The following is a 25,965-nucleotide window of genomic DNA, read 5'->3' on the forward strand; positions in this document are numbered from 1 at the left end:
TTGATCCTCCTGCCTCAGCCTCCTGGATTTGTGGGATTACAGGCGTGAGCCACCACACCCAGCTAAAACTTCCTTTGTCACAGAAGCTGAAATAAATATTTGGTTGAATCATGCTAGAAAGCAGAGTTGGTCCCTATGTTTAGAAATCAATTACCTTAGATGTAACATTTAATTTTGCCCCATATGCTTTAATAAACTGATGGAAACTGGGCTTCTTTTCAACTCTGAATTGATTGGTTAGGGCTAACAACGCATTGTAGGCAGAAAAAAAAAAGGGTGAGCTCAGGGTGGAGAAGTGCTATATTCAATTAGTGATGCCTGCTACCAGCAAGTGAGAAGGCATCCCAGGACTGTCAGGAAAGATGTTCAAGATCCTATTAAAATGTTCAGGGAGTTTTTAAAGATACAGACACCTGAGCCCCCTCCAGAAATCCTGTTTTAATTGGTCTAAGGGGCTTTGGCATCTGTTTGTTAAAAAAAAAAAAAAATCCACTTGATTCTACTGTTGCATTCAAGGTAAAGAACTGTGGGAACATTTAGCACGAATTACCTTGCTATTTTCCCATTGTCCCAACATATGTTTTCAGGAATACTTTAATGAAACAAATCCTCCTAAAAAATAATATTTTATTATAATTCCTTTTTTAGTCTTGCAAAAAAAATTCTTTTCCAACATGAACAACAAAATATTTTTGTTCTGTCTTTTCCTTGTTGGGTCTTCAACAAAGTGGTGGCTTTGAACAGACCAATCTTTGTTCATTGAATTTGTGCAAATGGGCTGAAATTATTGACTTCTTTATACACATCCCTTCAATAATCACGCCCAGGCACATTTATCTCTATAAGACAATAGCCTTAACATTTAGAAAATACCATCAGAAGCCAGCGTAGTGGCACACACCTGTAATCTCCATGCCACTCAGGAGGTTGAGGTAGGAGGATTGCCAACTTAGAGGCCAGCCTCATCAATTTAATGAGACCCTAAGCAACTCCGCGAGGCTCTGCCTCAAAATAAAAAAAATATATATATAAAGTCCTGGGGATGTGACTCAGTGGTTAAGTGCCTGTGGGTTCAATCTCCAGTCCCAAAAAATAAAAATAAAAAAGAAAGAAAGAAAGAAAAGTAAGCATCATCAGAATGTATACATTTGTAATTTGTAAAGCAAAACTAGTAATAATGTACACTGAATGCTCAGTGTACATTGCCCTTTGCAAGATGACATAGCAATGGGGTGACTACTGGCTATGAAATATTACAAACTCGCATGCCCTCTTGTGGAGAGTGTTGCAAGCTTTGCAGTTATAAAGAAACACTGCCCCCAAAATATATGTATTAACAGCAACATTGTAGTTTTCTCCGATCCTCTGCCTTTTGTGTGGAGAAGTGAAGACATTTCCTAGATAATTAAAGCTTTTTTAAAAAAACCCTTTTGCCCAATTACATATCTAAAATTGTTTCTTAGTTTGAATAACTCAGATTAGTACCTCCATGCTCAAATTCATTTGGCAAGCCTATGACTAAACTAAATGATTCATCACATTCCAGAATTTTTCAAGAAATTTTATAGTGTATGACTTAAACTCCCCCCGACACACACACACATTCTTTCTCTTTTGAAGTGGGGTTCCAGTCGAAGACCAGGACACTAGGTACAACTCAGAAATGAAATGAATCCTTCCAATGATTCTGCAAACACTTCTTTGTTTTTGTTTGTTTGTTTGTTTGTTTGGTACCAGGGATTGAACCCAGGGACTTGACCACTGAGCCCCATCCCTAGCCCTATTTTGTATTTTATTTAGAGACAGGGTCTCACTGAGTTGCTTAGGGCCTCACCATTGCTGAGGCTGGCTTTGAACTCATGATCCTCCTGCCTCAGCCTCCTGAGATGCTGGGATTACAGGCGTGCACCACCACACCCATCCAAACACAGTCTGCTGTGATGAAGACCAGGGCCCACTGCCTGGTTATGTGAAGGAAAAACACAAAAACACATAATACAATTTTGTAAGAGCATTGAAATATCCATCATACCACAACTCAATTAGGTAAAAGCACGTCATTGCTGTGTTAACTGCATTCAGCAGCTCAAAGAATGTTTTTAGTAGATGCAAACATTTTTCCTTTCCAAAGAGTTGTGTAGGCAGGCAAAACCCAGGTGAGGTGATGTCATGTGGATGTCAAAACACTCGTTTGTTTTGGTGGCTGTTGACTTTGCACAGGTTAATCGTTGCCAAATCTTCATTTTCTTTCCCTGAGTAGTCTTAAATTATGGGTTCCTGGATAGCAACTCCTTAGAGGATGACCCTCCTACACACCCTACACACATACACAAACACACGTTCTCCCTCTTAACACTGAGCACAGCTGTGGTTTATTGTTGTTGTTGTTGTTGGCTTATTTTGTTTTTTGGTACCAGGGATAGAACCCAGAGGTGCTTAGCCCCTGAGCCCCATCCCCAGCCTTTTTTATATTGTATTTAGAGACAGGGTCTCACTGAGTTGCTTAAGTCCTTGCTAAGTTGCTGCAGGTGGCTTTGAACTCATGATCCTCCTGCCTCAGCCTCCCGAGTTGGATTCTAGGCCTGTACCACTGTAGCCTGCATAATCAATCTTTTTTGCTTCTGGACAATAAGTTCCATAAGGACAGGGATTTTTGTCTGTTTCATTCACTCCTAAAGCCCTGCTGCTTAGAACATTTTTTGGCACTAATAAGTACCCAATAAATAATTCCTAGTTTGGCAAAAAATAAAATAGATATGTCACTGTTATTTCCAACCTCTTTGCCCATGTCCCCTTAGACAGTGTCTTCCTCCCATTTTATAGATAAACTGCAGATGAAGCCCAGTCCTCTACGCATATTCTTTTTTATTTTTTACATTTTTAGGGGTACCAGAGATTAAACTCAGGGGCACTCAACCACTGAGCCACATCCCCAGCCCTATTTTATATTTTATTTACAGACAGGGTCTCGCTGAGTTGCTCAGGGCCTCAGTAAGTTACTGAGGCTGGCTTTGAACTCTTGATCCTCCTGCCTCAGCCTCCCCAGTCCCTGGGATTACAAGCGTGAGCCACCGCACCGGGCCTCCACTCATATCCTTGATGCCACCACCCACTGCCCACTCCAGGGAATCACAATGGCCATGACCACCAGTCTCAGTTGCATTATTCATTTTCTTCTTTCAGCTGGATTGTCCCCTTCTGCATAAAACATGTTATAATATTTCTCATCTTTCCAAAGTGAAAATTTCACTCAGATCTACATTCTCCTCCAGGTACTGTCCAATTTCTTTGCTCTGCTTTTCAGGAAAATTCTTTGAAAATTGTCCCTGCCCACTACGCCTATTCACCCCATCTCACAGTCCCTGGATTCCTCTCCAACCAAACTTTCTGTCTCCTGACTCCACTGTGCAAACTCACTTCTCAAGGACACCAAAGCTCTCCATCCACTCCTTCCCAGGGCCCCTGCTGGGCGCCACACACTTTCCTGAGTTCTAGCAATTCACATATCGCTACATTCAATGATCGGGCGTCTCGGTTCTCAGCTACCTGGACAGCTCGATAGTGCTAGATCATCCCCTCCTTCCTGAAATACATTTTTTAATTCTTTGTTTAAAATTTTGTTCTAGTTAGTTATACAGGACAGTAGAATGCATTTTGACACATCCTACATAGATGCAGTGTAACTTCTCATTCTTCTGGTTGTACGTGATGTAGAATCGCACCAGTAGTGTAACCATATGTGCTCATAGGGTAATAATGTCCCATTCATTCCACTAGCTTTCCTTTACCCACACCCCTCCCCTCCCTTCACTCCCCTCTGTCTAATCCAAAGTACCTCTGTTCTTCCCTAGTGCCCCCCACCTTACTGTGAATTAGCATCCACACATCAGAGAAAACATTTGGCCTTTGGATCACTGAGATTGGCTTATTTCACTTAGCATGAGATTTTACAGTTCCATCCCTTTACTGGAACATGCCATAATTTCATTCTTCTTTAAGGCTGAGTAATATTTCATGGTGTATATATACCACAATTTCTGTATCCATTCATCTGTTGAAGGGCACCTAGGTTGGTTCCATAGCTTAGCTGTTGTGAATTCATCTTCTATAAACACTGACATGGCTGCATTACTGTAGTATGCTGATTTTAAGTCCTTTGGGTATAGACCAAGGAGTGGGATAGCTGGGTCAAATGGTGGTTCCATTCCCAGTTTTCTGAGGAATCTCCACACTGCTTTCCATAGTGGTTGTGCCAATTTGCAGACCCACCAGCGATATATGAGTGTACCTTTTCCCCACATCCTCTCACCCTGCACAAAACTCAACTCAAAGTGGATTGACACTTAAACACTAGAACAGAGACCCTGCCCCTAACAGAGGTAAAAGTCAGCCCAGATCTCCATCATGTCAGTTTAGGAACCAACTTCCTTAACAAGACTCCTAAAGCACAAGAAGTAAGATCAAGAATCAATGAATGGAATAGAATCCAACTAAAAATCTTCTTCACAGCAAAGGAAACAATCAATGACATGAAGAGAGAGCCTACAGAATGGGAGAAAATCGGAAATACGTTTCTTTGTGGACTTCTGGTAGAAATTCTACTTTCCTAATTCTCCTTTGACCTGACTAGTCCTGGTCAGCCTCATTTTCTCAAGCCTTCTCCTTACCTGTCAATGTTGGGACACCCCCATACTTCATCCTTGAGCCTTGTCTGGATCCACACTTGTTCCCTGGGCATCTCATGTCTTGGTCTGTAGATCCCATGTGCAAGCTGATAACCCCACATTAATATTCCTGCTCCCGCGTCTATGCTCAACTCCAAGTTGGTTGGTTGGTTGGTTGGTTGGTTTTTAATCTGTTGCTACTCCTGCCGGATACCTAATTGGCTTCTTAGTCTCAACTTGCCCCAAACAGTTCACTGGCTGCTCTTCCCAAACCCCATTCTTCTTCCATGAGTGGCTCAGGCCCAAATCCAAGAAGCTGTCTTGACACCTCCCTCTCCCTGACACTCCACGTCCAATTTGTCTGCGGATCTGTCAACATTGCCTTGGTAATGTAGGCAAACCGCTGACGTGTTTAGGAATGAAGGAGAGCTTTGTTGGCAACTCACAGGGCGGGGGGTGTAGCTCACTGGATCAGTGAACCCTGAACCTGGAGTGAATCCCCAGTCAAACCCCTCCCCACCAAAAAAAGCAACTTACTATGAACCACTTCAATAGAATAGAAGGGACTGGAAATCAATGCAAGAAAGGACAGCTGGGAAATCATACAGATACGGTAAAATAGTCACCGGAGGCTACTGGTGGGTGTGTGGGTGATCACTCCATTGGTCAACTCTTTCGACTTTTCTGTACATTGGAAATGCTTAATAATAAAATATTTGGGGAAATAAATAAAAATCAATGATTCTTCCCCATCCCAATTGCCACCTCCTAGACCGAGGTGCCATCGTCTCTCACACCATCATCTCTCACCTTGATTATTTATTGCTGTCACCTCTAAACAGTTCTCCTGCTTGCACTTTTGACTTTTTATAGTCCATTTTCTCTAAACAGAAGGTAACTTGATCTTTTATGTAAATAAGAGCATGTATTCCCCTATCCAAAGATTTCCAAGGGAATCCCATATCCATCAAAACAAAAGGCAGGAGCTGGGGTGGTGGCTCAGTGGTAGAGGGCTTGCCTGGCATGTGTGAGGCACTAGGTTCGATTCTCAGCACCACATATAAATAAATGAATAAAATAAAGGTCTATGAACATCTAAAAAAATTTTTTTAAATGCAAAGTCTTTTTCAACATTTATGTATCTCCAATATCAACTTTGTAACCTCATCTCATTCTTTGCTTTGCAGACATATTGATATCTTTGTAGTACCTTAAAAGGGCAAAAACTGTTCTCTCCCAAAAGTTTTTTAATGGATAAAGAATTTGAATACATATTTCTATAAAGAAAATGAGAGTGGTAGTGCATGCCTGTCATCCCAGCAGCTCAGGAGGCTGAGGCAGGAGGATCGGGAGTTCAAATCCAGTCTCAGCAATGGTAAAGCACTAAGCAACTCAGTGAGACCCTGTCTCTAAATAAAATGCAAAGTAAGGCTGGGGATGGGGCTCAGTGGTTAAGTGTCCCTGCATTCAATCCCTGGTACCAAAAAAGGAGGCAGGGTCAATAAATCTAAATACATATTCTAGAATAAAAAGACATAGAAATGACCAACAGGTAAATTTTTAGAAAATGTTCCACTTCACTAATCATCAGGGAAATCTAAATCAAAACCAAAATGAGATATCACCTCAGCTTTATCAAAAAGTCTAAAGGTAACTTGTGGAGAAAAGAGAACTCTTACACACTGTTTATGGGCATTGGTATGTATATTGTGGAAAACACTATGGAGTTTTCTCAAGAAAGTTAAAAAGAGAATGACCATATGATCCAGCAATCCAACCTTGGGGTATAATCTGAAGAAATAAAATTAGTATGTTGAAGAGATATCTACACAGTTATGTTTACCGCAGCACCTATTCACAACAGTGAAGAGCATTGGAATCAACCTAAATGTCCACCAACTGATAAAGTAAATGTGGCATATCTACATAAGGAATACTATTCGGCCATAAAAAAAAATGCTATCCTGTCATTTGCAGTAACACAGATGAAACTGGAGATTGTGAAGTTTCATAAGTCAGACCCAGCAAGACAAGTACCCAGTGATGTTATTTATAGGAAGAATTTTTTAAAACTGATCTTCTGAGAAGAAGTTGAGAATAGAATTGGGGTTACTGGAGGCCAGGAACAGCAGTAGAGGGAGGGATGGGAATTTTGATGGATAATAAGCTAGAAGTGATGGATAGTAAGCTAGGAACAAGAAGTTCTAGTGTACTGTTGCATAGTAGGGTAACTGTAGATAACACTAATGGGCTATGCAACTTGAGCCAGTCATGGTGGTACATGCCTATAATCCCAGCGGCTTGGGAGGCTGAGGCAAGAGGATCACGAGTTCAATGCCAGCCTCAGCAACTTAGTGAGGCCCTAAGCAACTCAGTGAGACCCTGTCTCTAAATAAAATACAAAAATGGTCTGGGGATGTGGCTCAGTGGTTAAGCACCCATGGGTTCAATCCCTGGTACCAAAAATAATAATATTAATAATAATAATAATTTTGAAAGTTTTTATAAAGACAAATGTTTAAGGAGATCAATTTAAGCATTATACAATATATACATGTAAAGAAATTGTATGTTTTCTCTTCTTTGCAACCCTGAGTCCTAATACATTCTCAGAGTAATTATGGCTCATAGAAGAAATAGACTCCTATTTATTAATTTTGCCTACAAAATATGTACTGAAATGACAGGACTTAATATTTCCAACGCTGAATGCATTCTGCCTAGTTGATGTATGTTTCTTTACACCTGTGAAACATAAAAATGGAAAACTAGAGGCTATTCAAAGGAAAGGACAGAGGCCTTTTTTTTTTCCAAAATGATTGCACTTTAAACAATCCATCAAAAGCAGAATTACCACCTCAAATTGTAAAGCAGAAATTTACATATTCTGGTTTCTAATGCCATAGACTCATCTTTTTTACTCCCTTTTATGTTTGTTTTACAGCTGAGTTATAAAATAGGAGTATATAATTAAAATCCTCAGACCCATAATTATAAGCTCGGCTGCAGAATAATTGTTGAGCCTTTTGATGATTCCGCCGCTAATTATGCCCCTTAGAAATTCCAAATATCACTTTCCCATAAAAAGCTGATCATTGTCAGCCTTCAGTCAACACACTTGACTGATGGGAAGATAATGTTTATTTCCACATGTTTATTGGTGGCCTACCCTGACTTGGTACCCTTATTTTACTAAGGAGGGAAAGATAATGAATCCATAGACATAGATTTATATTTATATTGAATGGCACATTTGTTTTTCTCCTTCACAAACTACCATGAAACTTTCAGAAATTGCTCCTTATTTGGAACTTTTTAAATCTCTCCAGTAAGTTATTAGGATGTGCATTTGGTAGATTACGTCCTAATATCTGATGCCTCAAAGAAAATAAGTGTCTGTTAATTGAATGCCAGCATATGTTCGAAGATCTATGTTCAGAAACGTGTCACTAATTTTTGGGGTACTTTGAATCAGCTATTCTACCTTGAATTGCAGACATGAAATCCTGTTTTGTGGAAATATCCCTGTCACATTCTAATCTCTCCCTTCCTACTCTCCACCTGCTCTTGCCCCTCCCCCACTGCCCCACTGCAAATGCTTGTCCAAAAAAATGCTGAGCCTATTTTTATAAAATGCTGTTTCTGTAGACTCTTGAAGGCACAATATCTTACTTTGAAAGATATCTTTTAAGGAATAAATTTATTTCACCATTAAGAAACAAACAAACAACAACAACAACAAAAAATCCAGGCACAGTGGTGGCGCATGCCTGTAATCCCAGCGGCTCGGGAGGCTGAGGCAGGAGGATCTTGAGTTCAAAACCAGCTTCAGCAATGATGAGGCCCTAAGCAACTCAGTGAGACCTTTTCTCTAAATAAAATACAAATTAGGACTAGGGATGGGGCTCAGTGGTTGAGTGCCCCTGAGTTCAATTCCCGGTACCCGCCACCAAAAAAAATTAAGTCATATTTGACAATTAAAATAGCATAAAGAGGTGTGCAACTTGATGACTTGGTATAATTTCACTAGATATATAATTCTTTTTTAATTTTATGAGAATTCTTGCTGGTTGTTTTTTTTCTCTCTTCCTTTCAATATTTTATTCCACTCTTTTCACTTGCATGGTTTCTAATGAGAAGTCTGCTGTAATTATTATCCTTATCTCTCTCTAGGTTTGGTGGTTTATTTGCCCTTTGTCTTTATTCAAGATTTTCTCTTTGTGTTTGGTTTTGTAAAGCTTGAATTTGTCTAGAGGTACACATACATGTGCATGTGCATGTGCATACACGGGCATATATAAATACACTCATCTGTAAAAATATGTATATATCCCGGATGAGATAAGGCTCAAAGTCTCCCTTCTCTCATCTGGGAGAATAGTGCTTTGCCACGAAGAAGGCTTTAGTTTTATTTCACAGTGATTCTCTTCTCTTCCCTCTGCCAAGATCTTTCTTGTATTATGTTCACCATGAAAACCTGGTAGAGTTCCTGGTGGTGAACCCCATGCAAGCGTGCCCCCACACACACCAGCCACCTCTAACACTGTGGCCCACGGAGTTTCTCCCTGTCATTCTACTCTATACTTAGCCTCTGATCATTCTGACAATTCCAGACTACAATGTAAGGTCTCCCGGGCTCCACCTGCTTCTGCTCCAGCTAAGCAGAGTGTGGCTGTGATATTCTGGATTCATCTGTCTCTCCAGATCTCAGGGTAGAATTTTGACCTGGTGAGTTCAAGAAAGGTTGTTGATTTTCTGTTTGTTCAACTTTTCTTTGTTGTAAGTATGAGAGGTGCCACATTTTCTATCTCAGAGCACTGCCTGCACCATGGTATCAGGAATCCTTAAAATGTGGAGTAACAATGGTTGTTATGGTGTGGATGTGAGGTGGCCCCCGAAGGCTCATATGTGAGATGATGCAAGAAGGTTCAGAGGAGAAAAGACTGGGTAGTGAGAGCCTTAACCCAACAGTGAATGAACCCCTGGTGGGATTAACTGGGTGGTGGCTGGAGGAGGTGGGTGTGGCTGGAGGAGGGGGCATTGGGGGCGTGGCTTTGGGGTCTCTATTTGTCTCTGGAGAGTGGAGTCTCTCTCTGCTTCCTGATCACCATGTGAGCTGCTTCCCTCCACCACACTCTTCCTCCATGATGTCCTGCCTCCCCTGGAGCCCTGAGGAATGGAGCCTGCTGTCTATGGACTGAGACCTCTGAAACCCTGAGTCCCCAAATAAACTCTTCCTCTTCTACAGTTGTTCTGGTTGGGTCTTTTAGTCACAGCAGCGAAAAAGCTGGCCAAAACAGTGGCAGTATAGCATGAAGAGCCCTACTCCTAAAATACATGTGGATCTGAATATGGATGAAATCCAGCCTTCTTCTAGTAACATTTATTCCATGGGCAATGCCCTTCACATGACTTTCCATCTTCCATCTTTAATAAGCAGCCGAGAGGTAGGTCACATTATATCAATTTTACCGTGGGATCTAGTGCAACCTTTGAACTCTGTGGATTCCAGTTAAGCCTTCCATGGAATGTTATGAGATGATACATTTTGAAGTGCTATGAACAAACAATTGGAACAATCCCCATCTAACAAACAGTCTCATTAGACAATTACAGAAAGCATTTAACATATTGTGAATTCAGGGGAGATATATAGACATCCTTTCCCCCAAATCAAGCTGTCACAAGATCTTTTATTTTGATGGAGCACCTGGAGAAACTTGTGTTTTGTGAAACACACTTTGGGAATTGCTGGTATTTTAGGAAACACCAAGATTTGGAAAAAGATGGGACATGGATTTGAATCTCAACTCAGCTATTTGCTGTTTAGGTGAATGTTCCTAGTCTATAAATTGAAGACACAGTACTTTTTAGTTCATTGATCCATTAGGTAACATAGCAAACAACAGCATTTACTTTAGGAATTAATATGAGGACTCCATGAAACAAATTAAGCACCTGTCACGTGATATATACTTAAGGCTTATTAATGTTATTGTTGATCATCATCCCATATCAGGCTCCAAGATGGTGGGTGGCAAGGTCTTGCCCACATTAGAACCAATTTTCCTCTGAATTAGCCTGACAAATAAATGTGGTTATCCAGTCGCCAGAGTACTTGAATAGCACATCTGGTCTAGTCTATTGTGTCAGAGGATGTGTGTAGGAGTGTGTCAAAGTGTAAAGTTTCCAGGGCCTATGTCACGATGGAAATGTCATTCCATGTTTGGTAAAATTCACAAAAAACATGGCACAGTCCTTCCAAATATGGCCCAGGAACCAACTGTCTTCTGAGAAAAGTATAGGGCTAAGATCCAGAAGCATTTAATCTGTGTGAGCAAGCATTTGGGGGTCTGTCATTCGAAGCGAATGACTTGCACTAATTGTCTGGTAAGTCATGGTGATTGCATGTTGGAGTCACAGCTAACCCCTATTGGACTGTCATGCATTTTCCATCCTAAATGTTAACACTGTGGGCAAGCTACCATGGAGAACACCCAAGAAGCAATTTCAATATGATGTCTGATTCCTGGGTGGCTGGAGCTGCTCAGTGCTAGATTTTAATACTATAATCTGGAACATGTAGATTTGGAGCAATACTCATGATTAGATGGTTTAATTGTGTGTTGTAAAGGAAGCTGTGACCTTTCCAGTCCAATCCTGGATGTGACCGTACACTGTTGGGAGGAGGAGAAGACAAATGCATGCGGGGGGAGTGTGACAACCGTGACACCGTTCCTTTGTCTCATTATTCAAGTGTATTCAATGATCTTAAAAACCATGTGGACCATGCCCCAAATATTAGTGGCCAGCTACATCTAAAAGAAAATTCTGTGAGTCTTAAACAAAGATCTAGTAACATGACCTGTAAATACTGAGCAGATGGCCTCAACATGAACAAGTCTCTCGTTTTTTTAGCCCGTTTGGGCAAACAAGACAACATTAAAAATGTATTATTCTTGCCTATAAATCCATTGGCTAAAACCACTGTAGTTTAATAATGCCATACTATGTCATATGGCATCAGAAGCTAAGACAGCCCTATCAGCCCCGCCATTGGCAAGACGTTTTACATTTGGAAAACTACTTTCACATTCATTGTGTTTGACCAGAGGAGAAAAGCCATACAAGACAAGAGATACCAGCGGGTTTCATTTCCCCAAATTTACAGTAGAAACCAACAAAGCAGAAGTGTGGGGTGATTTGCATCAGTTAAGTGAGGACTTAAACCCCAGTTTCTTAGCACTAAGTCCATGGTTTCTTCCCTCTCTGGGGCATTATAAAGTGGAAGGACAAGAGATAGAGTTCTTTTCCTAGAGTCACACATAAATTCTGCCAGAAAAATAAGGGGTGGGGCACGTTATTTCTCTACAGTGCATACAGCCAAAAATCCCAAGAACAGAATGAAAACAGCCAGGCATCTTCTGTTACCTAAGGATCAGGCTGGACCTTCCTGCACAAGAAGGAGCGCAGAGGGTAGGCAATTGCCCAGACATCCCAGACCTCAGTCACGGTCACCTAAAAGGTTCTAAGATATGTTTGGGACCTGAGCAGTGGGTATAAGTGATTGGATGGTCTCCGTGGCTTTGTATTTACATGCAACCACGCAGAAAACCACAAGACGTTGATATTCTTTGTTCTAAAACATAAATTACCTCCAAAGCAGCATCCTCTGGGTCCTTGGCTGTTGCTCGGTAAATGATGGTGCCCGGGGCAGTGTCTTCTAGGATATAAATCTCAGTAACTGCCAGAAAAGGTACAAGAGATGATTGAAGGAGTTTCACACCATGCTATCCCCACCCCCCAAAAAAAGCCCTCATCCAATTCTGTATTTTAGATAAAAATAAGAGTATTATACTTGCTCAGCACAAATGTTTTCATAGAGTGTCTCTAATTAAGCCAATAGTTATGATGATGATGATGATGATGGTGATGATAGGCACTATTTATTTAATATCTACTATGTGTCAGGCTAGAGGAAAAAGATTTAAAAATTTAAGCGGGGCACAGTGGCACAGCCTATAATCTCAGTGGCTTAGGAGGCTGAGGCAGGAGGATCATGAGTTCAAAGCCAGGCTCAGCAATGGCGAGGCCCTAAGCAACTCAGTGAAACCCTGTGTCTAAATAAAATATAAAAAATAAATTAATAAATAAAGGAGGGCTAGGGCTGTGGCTCAGTGGGAGAGCACTTGCCTAGCACATGTGAAGCACTGGGTTAGATCCTCAGCACCACATTAAAATGAATAAACAAAATAAAGATAGTGTGTCCATGCATAACTAAAAAATATTTTTAAATATATATAAATAAAAATAAGGGGCTGCAGATGTGGCTCAGTGGTTAAGTGCTTCTAGGTTCAATCCCAGTACGAGGGGCTGGTACGAGGGGCGGGGGAGGCAGTAACTAGAGGCAGGTGGGTGTGGCTGGAGGAGGTGGCACTGGGGGGCGTGGCTTTGGGGTCTCTATTTGTCTCTGGAGAGTGGAGTCTCTCTCTGCTTCCTGATCACCATGTGAGCTGCTTCCCTCCACCACACTCTTCCTCCATGATGTCCTGCCTCCCCTCGAGCCCTGAGGAATGGAGCCTGCTGCCTAGGGACTGAGAGACACTGTGAGCCACCAGATAAACTTTTCCTCCTCTACGGTTGTTCTTGTCAGGTTTTTAGTTACAGCAACAAAAAACTGACTAAAACAAAGATGTATAAGTGGTAGCAATCACAACAAGAAAGACAGGGTCCCTGACCTCACAAAGCTTCCAGTTTAATAGACACACTCCTAATTAAATCATCACACAAATGAGAGAATAATTTTGGTGCACTGTAACCACACAAATCAATGTATCACTATAATCAGTGAATAGGTGAGTATACTCTTTCATGTAACCCATGGGTCACTCCTGTTGTCAGTGTTGTCCCGATCAGTCTTATAGTCTGGGTGCCAGAAGAGCACCCAGGACCCAGAGCCTACAGCTACATCCACAGGAGCCCTCTTCCTCCAAGGAGATACCCTCAGTACCTTGGTTTCCAGGGGCAAGAGATCCGGTGAAGGTGGGCGGCTCATTCACATCTACTATCTGGATTAACATGGTCTGGGATGCTGTTGCCCCTCGATTGTCTTTGGCATAGATTATCAGGGAATAAAGCATCACACTCTCAAAATCCAGCTTGGGTACTCCAGTGGTGAATAACTAAGTTTAAAAAAATAAGTAAATAAATGCAGAATCATGGAGCAAACAATTGGATTCATTAGGACATATAGGGAATGTGTTAGATCTACAATCTCCAATATTGGTCAGCATTTTGTTGTTTTGTTTTGTTTTATGGGTTTTGTTAGGTTTTTGTTTTTGCCTTTGTTTTTCATTTCTGAGATGGTCTCTCACTAGCTGGCCTTAAAATCTAAGGGACAAGTGATCCTCCCACTTTAGCCTTCCAAATAGCTCGTGCCCCTCCATGCCCAGGTTTAAATTAACATTTTTAAAAAGGCATAAAAATCTTGAACTTAAGCTGGATACACTGGCGTACCCCTATAATCCCAGTGGCTTGGGAGGCTGAGGCAGGAGAATCTCAAGTTGAAAGCCAGCCTCAGCAAATTAGCAAGGCCCTAAGCAACTCAGTGAGACCCTGTTTCTAAATAAAACACACACCAAAAAAAAAAAAAAAAAACTGGGGGTATGGCTCAGTACTTAAGTGCCTGTGAGTTTAATCCTCATACAAATAAAAAAAAATCTTGAAGCTCACTCATATCATGTCAAATGATTTCTCCTCCATCTTTCCCACCTTCCCAGACTTTAATTTGGTCAAGGATTATCCTGATATCTCAATCTATCCTTGCAAAGTTGGTATTAGGTTTAGGTGCAGAAATTGGAGACTTGGGGAGGCTCTGCAGCATGGCCAAGTTTTCACAGGTAGAAGTGCAATGACTTTGGACTCCCTCTGACTTCACACTCATGCTCTTCATGAATCTAAAATGGCTAGGACCTCACATGGCAGAGTCAGACTCCCTCGTGTCCCTCCCTTGTTCACTCACCTTTATGTCCTGTTCTAGGTCCCTTCATGGTTTCCACACTGACTCTTGAACTGCCCTATTGACCTGAGACACCCCCACCCCCTGGCCCGAGGTGGAGCATGCACAGAACTGGATTTCAGTCCCACCTCTGGTGTGAAATAACTCCAAGACTCTGGCGATGGTCCTTCAGCTCTCTAACTTGGTTTTCTTTATCCTTGTATGAGATCACTAATGTCATTTCCATGTCTGCCATGATACCAAGAGTTTTGAGAATACTGTTTCTAAATATTTCTTTTTTAGAATTAGTGGAAATAGTGAAATAGTGGAAAACAAAGATTTTTATTGAGTACTCAGTGGAAGGGGTTGGACACTCGTCTTTGGACACCCTTTATCAAATCAAAACCCTTTTTCTGTGATGATAATGCATTCTAAGCAAATGCTAAGAGCTTACATGTATGGAGCACTTGCTATGTGTTAAATGCAAACATTTAAAAAATTACATCATTCCACCCTATTAAAAAAACAGTGTGATTGACATGTTAATATGTCCATTTTATAATCAAATATGAAATACAGATTTTGAAAGATCATCCAACAAGGAACAGGCAGGGCACAAATGCCATTCTGATACCAAAGCCCATCCGCAGGGCAAGGCTACCCACATGGCTGATTGTGGTTCTGAGAACAAAAGGATCATAATGTCACCCAGCCAACCTTCAGCCAGCAGAGCTAGCATTTGTTGATCACTCTCTCCGAGTCCGGGATTACTTTCTACTCTTTGCCTCTGTTAATCATCAAAGCAAACCTGAGAGGGAGGTCCTAATGTCACCCCGCTTCACAGAAGCTGAAACTGAAGCTCAGGTTATATAACCTAGCTGGGAAATCCATGCTGCGCTTGGAGACGGAACGTGGGCCTGACCCCTGCCCATCTGTTCCCAACACCCTCCCGTCGGCCAGAACTGCCACAGACAGGAGCACACAGGGGTGTTGTCGCAGTTCCATCAAAGTCAGCAATACCTGGCATCGGATACCATTCTCTACTGAGAAAAAGCCCCAGGCTGGACATGATCTCTTCAAGTCTCACGGTTTTCCCATGGAGTGAATAAATGCTCTAGCATCCCCCAAGCTGCTGAGGAAGAACTAAAGCCCAGGAGTAAGAAATTTTGCCTACAGTAACACCACTCGTAGTAACTGAGCTGGGGTTTAAAGCCAAGGCTTCCTGACACTAGAGCTTTTTTTCTATTCTCCACACGCTAATGATTCCTGATAAGTTCACTTAATATCATAACCTGGTTTTAGGATCTATAGGGTTTTCCAGCCTCAATTAAGCACAATTTTGTCCTTAAAGAGCTCCTGATCCAAGAATGCTCCCGCTGCCATTTTCACATGATTTGCCCTCTCTTGGAGTCCCCAAAAGGATAGGAACTGTGTCCATCTTGAGTATCAACAAATATCAGCTCTCGATGAATATTTTTTAAGTCAACCAAAATTCTCATTAATTGCACTTGCACTGAAAGACGATAGGAAGATGGTTTAAGTTCCCCTCTGGTGGATGCCTCCCATCCAGAGAACACGAAGTGTGCATAGAAAAGGTGACTTGGGGGGGGGGGCCTGGGGTTGTGGCTCAATGGTAGAACACTCTCCTAGCACATGCGGGGCCCTGGGTTCAATCCTCAGCACCACATAAAGATAAATGAGTGGAACAAAGGTATTGTGTCCAACTACAACTAAAAATAAATAAATATATTTTTTTAAAAAAAAGGTGACTTGGATTCATTTCCCCATCCTGCCTAGGCAGCCCCTTTCGCACAATGACAGGTAGGAATCTGAAGGTAACATAACTAGAGTATACCATGTCTCATTCCCGTGGATGGATCCATATCATCAGTTCATGTGATTATTGTTTGCTATTGTTTCTCCAAGAGACTTGTTTGGCGAGGTGTTTCGTTGAATGCTTGGCCAGTGGCCTGGCTAAGCTCAACCAGTCTTTTGCAAAACAAACAAGCCCCCATGTGTCAAGGTAGAAAGTCCAACAAAGGATAATGATATGCTAAACCCCAAATAGAACAGTATATTCTCCCTTTTTTACTGTAATATTATAGAATTAGATATCAATCCATTTCATGTAGCCTTTATCTGCAGAAATATTTCTGGGCTACAAAAACCATTTCATAATCAAACTGCTTCTAAAGCTATCTAGAGCTGGTCTATTAAATAGCTCTGATACTGTGGCCACATTTTTCTTTATTGTCTTTTTTTAAAAAACTGTCAGTGGATCTCGTTATTATTCACTTATCTCTATGCAGTGCTGAGAATCAAACCCAGTGCCTCACACATGCTAGGCAAGCATTCTACAACTGAGCCACCTCGCCAACCCCCACATCTTCCTTATATTATTATTTTTTGACTGTCTATAATATGGCTACTTAGATTAGATTGGAAATGTATCTGCTATAGCAGCAACTATTGTGTGTTAACTACTTATCATGGACCAAGCAGTAAGATGATACTTTGCATATATTATCTCATGGAAACTTTCCATCAGTCCCCGAGTGAGGTGGTATTATTGTTAACCCCTTATTATAAGGAAAATAAAAAGCACCGAAAGTCAAGTAATTTACCCAAGGTCATGTTGTTACTAATTGTAGTAGCTATGATTGAAAAGTGGGTTTGTCAGGCTCCAAAATCTGTGCTTAGAATAGTGATGGTGCACTCATTCTCTCTCTCTCTCTCTCTGTCTCTCTCTGTCTCTCTCTGTCTCTCTCTCTCTCTCTCTCTCTCTCTCTCACACACACACACACACACACACACACACACACACACAGGAGGAAGAGGAGGAGGAGGAGGGGGGAGGAGATGGCAGAGGAGAAGGAGAAAAAGAGGTAGGAGAAGAAGAAAGTGTTGAGCAGGAGGAAGAGGAGGATCACTCAACTCTCTGATAACCTTTTGCTGCTGTTTAGACTTGTAACAAATATCCTATGAAAAAACAATATGAGATACATTTTACACCAAACTGAAAGTTAGAAGCAAATTTTAAAAAATCTAAGGATAAAAAGGTTTGGCAAAGTTATTCAAGAGCCTCATAACAGACCTTCCTTGCCCCTTTTAATCTGTTTTCCTCACAACATCTAGAGTGAGCCTTCTAAGATAGAAGCAAATTGTTTCTTTTTTCTGTAGGACTCTCCAGTGGTTTCTTAGATGTGGGAGGATTTAATGTCTCTGATGATTTACCCTTTCCTATACTCAGGTCCTTTGCAGTGTTCCTTCTACTAAAGGAATTGCCTTTGCAGTTCCTTCTACTGAAAATAGAGCATATTTCTCCACCCCCCACTAGCTTGGACATGTGACTTGCTTTAGCCAATGAGATCGGAGGAGACTTGGGTCTTGAAATATACGTGAGAGTTTGAGATTGTTCTTTTGTTCTCCTGCTTTTGCTTAAAGAGGGATAGGCTTTTGCTAACCAGTGTCCCAAGGAGCATGAGAGGCACAAAGAAAAACCTGAACTCAGCTGCAGCCTGGAACCAAACCAGTTGGCACCCCTAAACCACATGTTGCTCATAAGGACTTTATTACTTACAGCCCACAAGCAATGTGACCTCCATGTTCGTGGTGGTTCTCTTGCCCTCAGGTTCCACAGGGGCAATGCACAGGGATCAGGGAAATGCTGTGCATACAGGGGGTTGCACCATATTTGAGGGACCCTGATCTTAAGGAACCCGAAGCTCTTATAATAAGCAGTAAACCTGCCTGAACACTGCCCCTCTGAGAAAATAGCTTGATCATACCTAAATGGTTTATCTAGGTCCGCAGCCCATGCAGGCTTTGCCCCTCACCTCCTTTGCTGTCTCCTTTATCACCTTTTCTGCTTCAGTTCCTGTCACATCGATCTCTTCTCCCTATGGTGCCCCTTTGTTCCATCATGCCTTGACACGTGCTGTGGCCTCTCCCTGGAATGCTTCTCTCCTTCTTCATCTACTTAATTCTTTCCCATTCTGCAGATGACTTTTCATGTAGCTCTTTCTCAGGAATCCGGACCAGGTCAAAGGTCCCCTCTAGGTGCTCTCACGGAACTGTGGACCTGGATTTCATGGCTTTTGGACACATTTACAATGCTATGCTTGTATTCATGTTCCCTTGATTAATATACATCCCTCTAAACCAGTAAATATCACAAGGCCTGCATCTGATCAGAGCAAAATGTCTGTAAAATAAATGGATCATGATCTTCCCATGGATTTTTTTTTAATTGTACTGGGGATTGAACCCAGGAGCACTCAACCACTAAGCCACATCCCCGGCCCTATTTTTTTTTTTTTTTTTAGAGACAGGGTCTCACTGAGTTGCTTAGCGCCTTGCTTTTGCTGAGGCTAGCTGTGAATTCATGATTATCCTGCCTCAGCCACCCAAGCCACTGGGATGACAGGGGTGTGCCACCAAGCCCAGCCCTCCCATGAATTTTTAAGAGTATCCAACACAGTATAGGGTCCCAATGAGAGGGTGCTAAGTTAATAACATACAATAGGGAGTGAGAAGGCAGAGGATGACAGTTTCATTTGAGAGCCCTTGGGGTACCAGGTGATCATACCGCTCACCTACATACTTACATCCCACCTGTGTGTGGATCTCTGAGACAGCATGAATGGATGGACCACAGGATTTGCATTAATAATCACAGGGCCTCCAACCAGAGAAGTGTGAGGTGAGACAGACACGGTGACCACAGCAACCCGGGTGTGCTCAGAAGCATTTTCCAGAAGAGGGCTGAGATTCTCAATCATGAATTTGGGAAGAGCTAGAACATCTGAGAGGAAACATAAAATTTGACTTTTTACAAATGAATTCCTGCAAAGCTTCGCAATCTGCTTCATGTTTTGAAACCCACAAAAAAGGACAAGAACCACTAGTTCCTTTTTTATTAGACGTCTTAAAAGTCAGTTGAGTTGGCTTGGCAAGGTCATTAAGGATCTGGGAACTTCTTCTTGTAAGCTAACTCCTCAAGTTTATGGACAGCAGCAGAAGACAGAGGATTATTTTATTGATGGCACGGCAAGCAACTTGAACTTTGTGTTTACATCCCTTCTTTTCTTTTTTTTTAATATTTTTTTTAGTTGTAGATGGACATAACATCTTTATTTTATTTACTTATTTTTATGTGGTGCTGAGGATCATACCCAGTGCCTCATGCATGCCAAGGCAAGCTCTGTACCACTGAGCCACATCCCCACCTCCGCATCCCTTTTCTTGTTCCTCAAGGAACACAGGAGCAACACAGAGGATCCCTGGTGGATGCTATGCATTTATATCACATTTGAGAAACCCTAAGCTCAGAAAGCCCAGATCTTTACGAATGACCAGAAAGCTTCCTGACCTTTGCCCTGGATGGAGAAAATAAACTTATTATAAGATGACCAATCATCCTCTGAGCCAGAGGGTGACAACACCCTTGTTTATAATGCACTTTGTGTTTTCCAATGTTCTATCCATACCTCAGTTGCCCCTTGGATATCACTTCTTTCAGAAAACCTTCCCTGAGCTGGGCACGATGCCACACACTTGCAATTCCAACGACTTGAGAGGTTGAGGCAGGAGGATTGAGAATTCAAAGCCAGCCTCAGCAACTTAGCGAGGCCCTAAGAAACTCAGTGAGACCCTTTCTCTAAATAAAATTCAAAAAAGGGCTGGGGATGGGGCTCAGTGGCTAAGCACCCTGGTACAAAGAAAGAAAGGAAGAAAACCTTCTGTGGCCTGCCCCAGTTGGCTTGGATACTCCTTCCTGGGGTTCCCATATCACCCCCTAGTGGTGGTTCCCAGCATAATAACCTTCCACTTGGGTGCATTCCAGGGAACCATAAACTCTTACTGAATAACAGTACTTACCACATATTTGTTGAATGAATGATAAAATAACAGTAATGACTGTTTATAGGTCATTCTTTCACATGGAATTTTTTCATTTAATCCTCACATTACCCCTGGAGTAGGGCTGCTATTATCGGTTCCATTTGCACATGAGAAAACTGAGGAACAGAAATACAGTGACCTCCATCTCACCAGGAACAATAAGTTTGGCGAGGATATGGGGGGAACTATTCGCTGACACATTGCTAGTGGAGCTGCAAATGGGTGTAATCACTCTGGAAAGCAGTATGGAGATTCCTCAGAAAACTTGGAATGGAACCACCATTTGACCCAGTTATTCCACTCCAGGTGCATATTATAATGATGCGGCCACATCAATATTTATAGCAGCTCAATTTACAATAGCTAAGCTATGGAGCCAATCTAGGTGCCCTTCAACAGATGAATGGATAAAGAAAACGTGATATATATACACAATGAAACATTACTCAGCCATAAAGAAGCATGAAATTATAGTATTTGGAGGTAAATGGATGGAACTTGATACTATCATGCTAAGTGAAATAAGCCAATCTCAAAAACCAAAAGGCTGAATGTTCTCTCTGATATATGGATGCTAACACTCTGTAGCATGGGGGAAGAATAGAAGTTCATTGGATGAGACAAAGGGGAATGAAGGGAAGGGGGGATGGGAATAGGAAAGACAGAAGAATAAATGGGACAGAACTTTCCTATGTTCCTAGATGAAACTCCACATCATGTACCACAAGAATGGAAAGTTACGTATGATAGGTCAAATTACATTCTACTGTCATATATATCTAAAAAGAACAAAATTTTTTTTAAAAGCATACAACAGGCAAAAAGAAGAAAGGAAGGAAGGAAGGAAAGAAAGACAGACAGACAGATAGGAAGGCAGGCAGGAAGGTAGGTAGGTAGTGACTTTCTGTTATACAGCTAATCAGCAGTAGAGCCAGAATTTGAACCCCAAACTGTCTGGATCCCAATTGCATGCTCTTAAATGATTCAGATGGCTTCATGATTCAGAGTAAATTTCTTTGGGGTAGAAAAAAAAAAAAGAAAAAAAATGGGAAAAAGCAAATATCCTCAAAATGTCAAAATTGAGAAGGTCCCCAGACAACCAACAGCAGTGGCCCTGGGATGAAGGAAAGGAATCACCTCAGGAATGGCCTTTTGGATCCACAGACCTCGGCTCCTGTCTGAAGTCGGCTTCTTCCTGGCCACAGGACCACTTGGGCAAGCAGCTCATCCTCTCGGAAACTAGAATTCAGGGGTGTGGCTCAGTGGAAGAGCCCTTGCCTGACATGTGTGAGGCCCTGGTTTCAATCCCCAATACTGGGGGAGTGGGGGAGGATTAACAGTACATCATCTTGTGCTTCAGAATTTGCTAAGAGGATAGGTCTTAAATTAAGCGTTCTTACTATGCACGCACCCAAAAGTGACACAGGGGAGATTTGGGGGGATTTTCGGTATGCCTGTGATTTTGATTACGGTGATGGTGTTATGGGTGTTTGCAAACATCCAAACTTATCAGATTCTACACATTAAATACATTCTGTTCTTTGTCGGTCATTGTACCTCAATAAAGCTGTTAAAAATAAACAAACAAAGAAGAAGAAGCTAGAAATCAACTGTGACTTCAAAAGAAGCCACTTTGGTTGAAACTGGTGTGAGGTGATCACCACTATTTAAGAGATAAGAGATTGGGATTATTGGACATTATTTTTAATAAAGATTTGCCAGTCACTGTCATAGAAAATGTAAGATTTCTTGTTACTGAAGTTCATTATATGTTTTATTAGATACAGTGCATGAAAGGTGGGTAAAAATAGTTTCTGAAATGACATTATTTCATACAACTTGTGTCTAACCCTGCGGTGTTGAGAAATTACTCAGTGCTCAAAGTCACAATGCATTTAGAGACAAAAAGTCATTATGCACCCTATTGAGCTGGCCTACTTTGATTCTACTTTTCTCCCTTTCTTTCTGTCTCCTGTGTGTGTGTGTGTGTGTGTGTGTGTGTGTGTGTGTGTGTGTGTGTTTTCTCTGCTCCCCTTAATTTCAGCTGAGTCTTGTCCTTACAGCAAAGATTTCAGTGAAGATACACTCAGGCTAGTTTCTCAAAACTCATTTGGAAAAGGCAAAGTTAAAGATAGGGCCTAGAGGTGGGCTTGGTGACACACATCTGTAATCCACCAGCTAAGGAGTCTGAGGAAGAGAATCACAAGTTCAAAGCCAGCCTCAGCAACTTAGGCGGGCCCTAAGCAACTTAGCGAGATCCTGTCTCTAAATACAAAATTAAAAAGGGCTGGGGATGTGGTTCAGTGGTTGAGCGCCCCTGGATTCAATTCCAGGTACAAAAAAAAAAAAATTACATCATCCACAAAATACCCAAAACTATAGACAAGCCGTGTCTTAATATATAACTTTAACTTTAAATTTTCTAGTAACCACATTTTTTTAAGTTTTTTAAAGGGCAGGTAAAAATAATTTTAACATTTTATTTGAACTGATGTACATAAAATATTATTTCAATGTAATTAACATGTTAAAATGTTAGTAAGATAGTTTATATTATTTTTTTCATGTAAAAATCACCTAAATAATAGAATATATTTTATATTTACAGCACATCTTAAGTCAGAGTGGCCACATTCAAGCTCTTAGTGGTTATCATTTCAGACAACATTGTTATAGAGTTGATTGGAGTTGTGCATATTATCATTTATTTCTATTAGAAATATAAAATCTAATCATTATTAATCAAAAAGTGGAAATTATCAGTTATTTTTCCCTTTCAGATTTGCAATACCCATCATTTGTTCTTAGAATCGTAGACATATTTTACTTGATGTTTTGTTGGTAACGATGATATTTAGCTTTTACCCTCTTCTAGAAGTAATTAATTCTAAAGCAATCCATCAGCTGGTTTATTTTATGAAATCAATTTTTGCAACCCTGAGGAAAAAAAATCACTTAATGTTTTCATGTAGGGCATTAAAAATTTAAATGATTTTTTTTCTTTTTTAGGTAAATTTTTTATTTATATATGACAGCAGAATGCATTACAATTCTTATTATACATATAGAGCACAATTTTTCATATCTCTGGATGTATAAATGATTTATTTTTAAACTTGGGGGTATGTTTTGTTAATTAAAAATATAATTCATGCTATTTTTAACCAAATACTAAAGTATATAAGGTAAAAGAAAATTTAAATCTCCACACATTTCTCCCCATCTCAGCTGCTCTCACATTTATTTCTACATTCAACTCCAAAAATAATTGCTGTCAATTTTTTGGTATATATTCTTCTGGAATTTTCTGTGCCTATTTGCATGTGAATAGACCTATTTTTTTCCCCAGAAGGATTTTCCTGTGTTATAGTTTTAGGACACCCTTCTCTCTACAGTACACCTCCTTTTTTTTTTTTTTGAGTTGACTCCCAATCTTTTTTTTTTATTGGTTGTTCACAACATTACAAAGCTCTTGACATATCATATTTCATACATTAGAATCAAGTGGGTTATGAACTCCCATTTTTACCCCAAATACAGATTGCAGAATCACATCGGTTACACATCACATTTTTACATACTGCCATATTAGTGACTGTTGTATTCTGCTACCTTTCCTATCCTCTACTATTCCCCCTCCCCTCCCCTCCCATCTTCTCTCTCTACCCCATCTACTGTAATTCATTTCCCTCCATGTTTGTTATCCCATTCCCCTCATAACCTCTTATATGTAATTTTGTATAACAATGAGGGTCTCCCTCCATTTCCATGTGATTTCCCTTTTTTTCTCCCTTTCCCTCCTACCTCATGTCTCTGTTTAATGTTAATCTTTTCTTCCTGCTCTTCCTCCCTGTTCTGTTCTTAGTTGCTCTCATTATATCAAAGAAGACATTTGGTATTTGTTTTTTAGGGATTGGCTAGCTTCACTAAGCATAATCTGCTCTAGTGCCATCCATTTCCCTGCAAATTCCGTGATTTTGTCATTTTTTAGTGCTGCGTAATACTCCATGGTGTATAAATGCCACATTTTTTTATCCATTCATCTATTGAAGGGCATCTGGGTTGGTTCCACAGTCTAGCTATTGTGAATTGTGCTGCTATGAACATCGATGTGGCAGTATCCCTGTAGCATGCTCTTTTAAGGTCTTCAGGGAATAGTCCGAGAAGGGCAATAGCAGGGTCAAATGGTGGTTCCATTCCCAGCTTTCCCAGGAATCTCCATACTGCTTTCCAAATTGGCCGCACCCATTTGCAGTCCCACCAGCAGAGTACACCACCTTTTTACCTGTCCTTCAGAGCCCCCAAGGCTTCCTCCTGCTTCTCGTGGCTCTGACATCCACAGTATGGAGGCAGGACCATTTATGGCATCCTCTACCAATGGCCATGTACGTGGCCTCTAATTTTTGCTATTACAAGTAAACCTATATGCATATCCTAATGTGGCCATGGGTTCTGAAGTATGGCCTTCCTGGAATACTGGCTCTACATCTGCAGCTTTCGGATGCTGTTAGAATGACAAATTGCTTTCCAAAGATCTTGTCCCAATTCTCGTTTATAACAACTGCATCTAAGAAAGCTTGTTTTCGGGGCTGGAGGGGACACTAGGGATTGGACCCAAGGGCACTTAATGATGGAGCCCCATCCCCAGCCCTTTTTTATTTTTTATTTAGAGACAGGGTCTCATTGAGTTGCTTAGGGCCTCACTAAGTTGCTGAGGCTGGCTTGGAACTCCCGATCCTCCTGCCTCAGCCTCCTGAGCAGCTGGGATGACAGGTGGGCACCACCGCACCTGGCGAGAAAACATTTTGATTGAAATGTAGACCTTTCCAGTGAGGAACAGCCACGGAGCACCTGAGGAAACCAACCAAATGGCAGACTACCAAATAATTATTTCAAAGTTATACAAGATGAGTCCAAAGTTAGGAATACTAACCTGGGGCTGCCACCAACAAAAACAAATGAAAAAAAAGCATGATTTGCTTGAAAGCCTCTCACGTCTGCAGAGACACTGCTCCTGGTACTGTGAATTTCCAGCCAGGTCATTCTCTTGGTGAGGCACGTCTCTGGAGAAACATCCTGTCGCTAGGCACCCCGTACTTACTTCCCCATGACACAGTTCTTGCTGAGAAATCTGTAAAATGACACCTTCCCTCAAAAAAAAAAAAACAAAAAAAAAAAAACCAAAGCTTCAGCCAGGAGAGTTGCTTTAGCCAGGTAAAAAAGCTCCAGTTTACCTTCTCCAAGTGCAAAGTGCCCCCCCCCACTCCACAACACACACACACACACACACACACACACACACACACACCAGCAAGTCCTCATGCATCTGGGGTGTCTAGAATTCAAGGGGGATTCTGCAGGAAATGATCAGCTCCCTAAGTTCATTCCTTTTCAAATGGA

At 41.2% G+C, this 25,965-nt stretch overlaps 1 protein-coding gene across 1 annotated transcript in view; it reads right to left on the reverse strand.

The window, feature by feature from the left end:
* LOC308644849 (cadherin-related family member 3-like) overlaps positions 1-25,538 on the reverse strand; it is a gene marked incomplete at both ends in the record, with an annotated part of 67,032 nt that extends 41,494 nt beyond the window's left edge. The window contains 4 exons of the mRNA XM_081286544.1: positions 12,320-12,408; positions 13,675-13,846; positions 19,269-19,465; positions 25,499-25,538. Coding sequence (XP_081142670.1) covers positions 12,320-12,408; positions 13,675-13,846; positions 19,269-19,465; positions 25,499-25,538 — 498 coding nt within the window. The remainder of the gene's footprint in view (positions 1-12,319; positions 12,409-13,674; positions 13,847-19,268; positions 19,466-25,498) is intronic.
* Positions 25,539-25,965: the final 427 nt, after the last annotated feature.

This window comes from Spermophilus citellus, assembly GCF_964194105.1.
Source record: "Spermophilus citellus genome assembly, chromosome: 3".
In the NCBI taxonomy this organism is placed as follows: domain Eukaryota; kingdom Metazoa; phylum Chordata; class Mammalia; order Rodentia; family Sciuridae; genus Spermophilus; species Spermophilus citellus.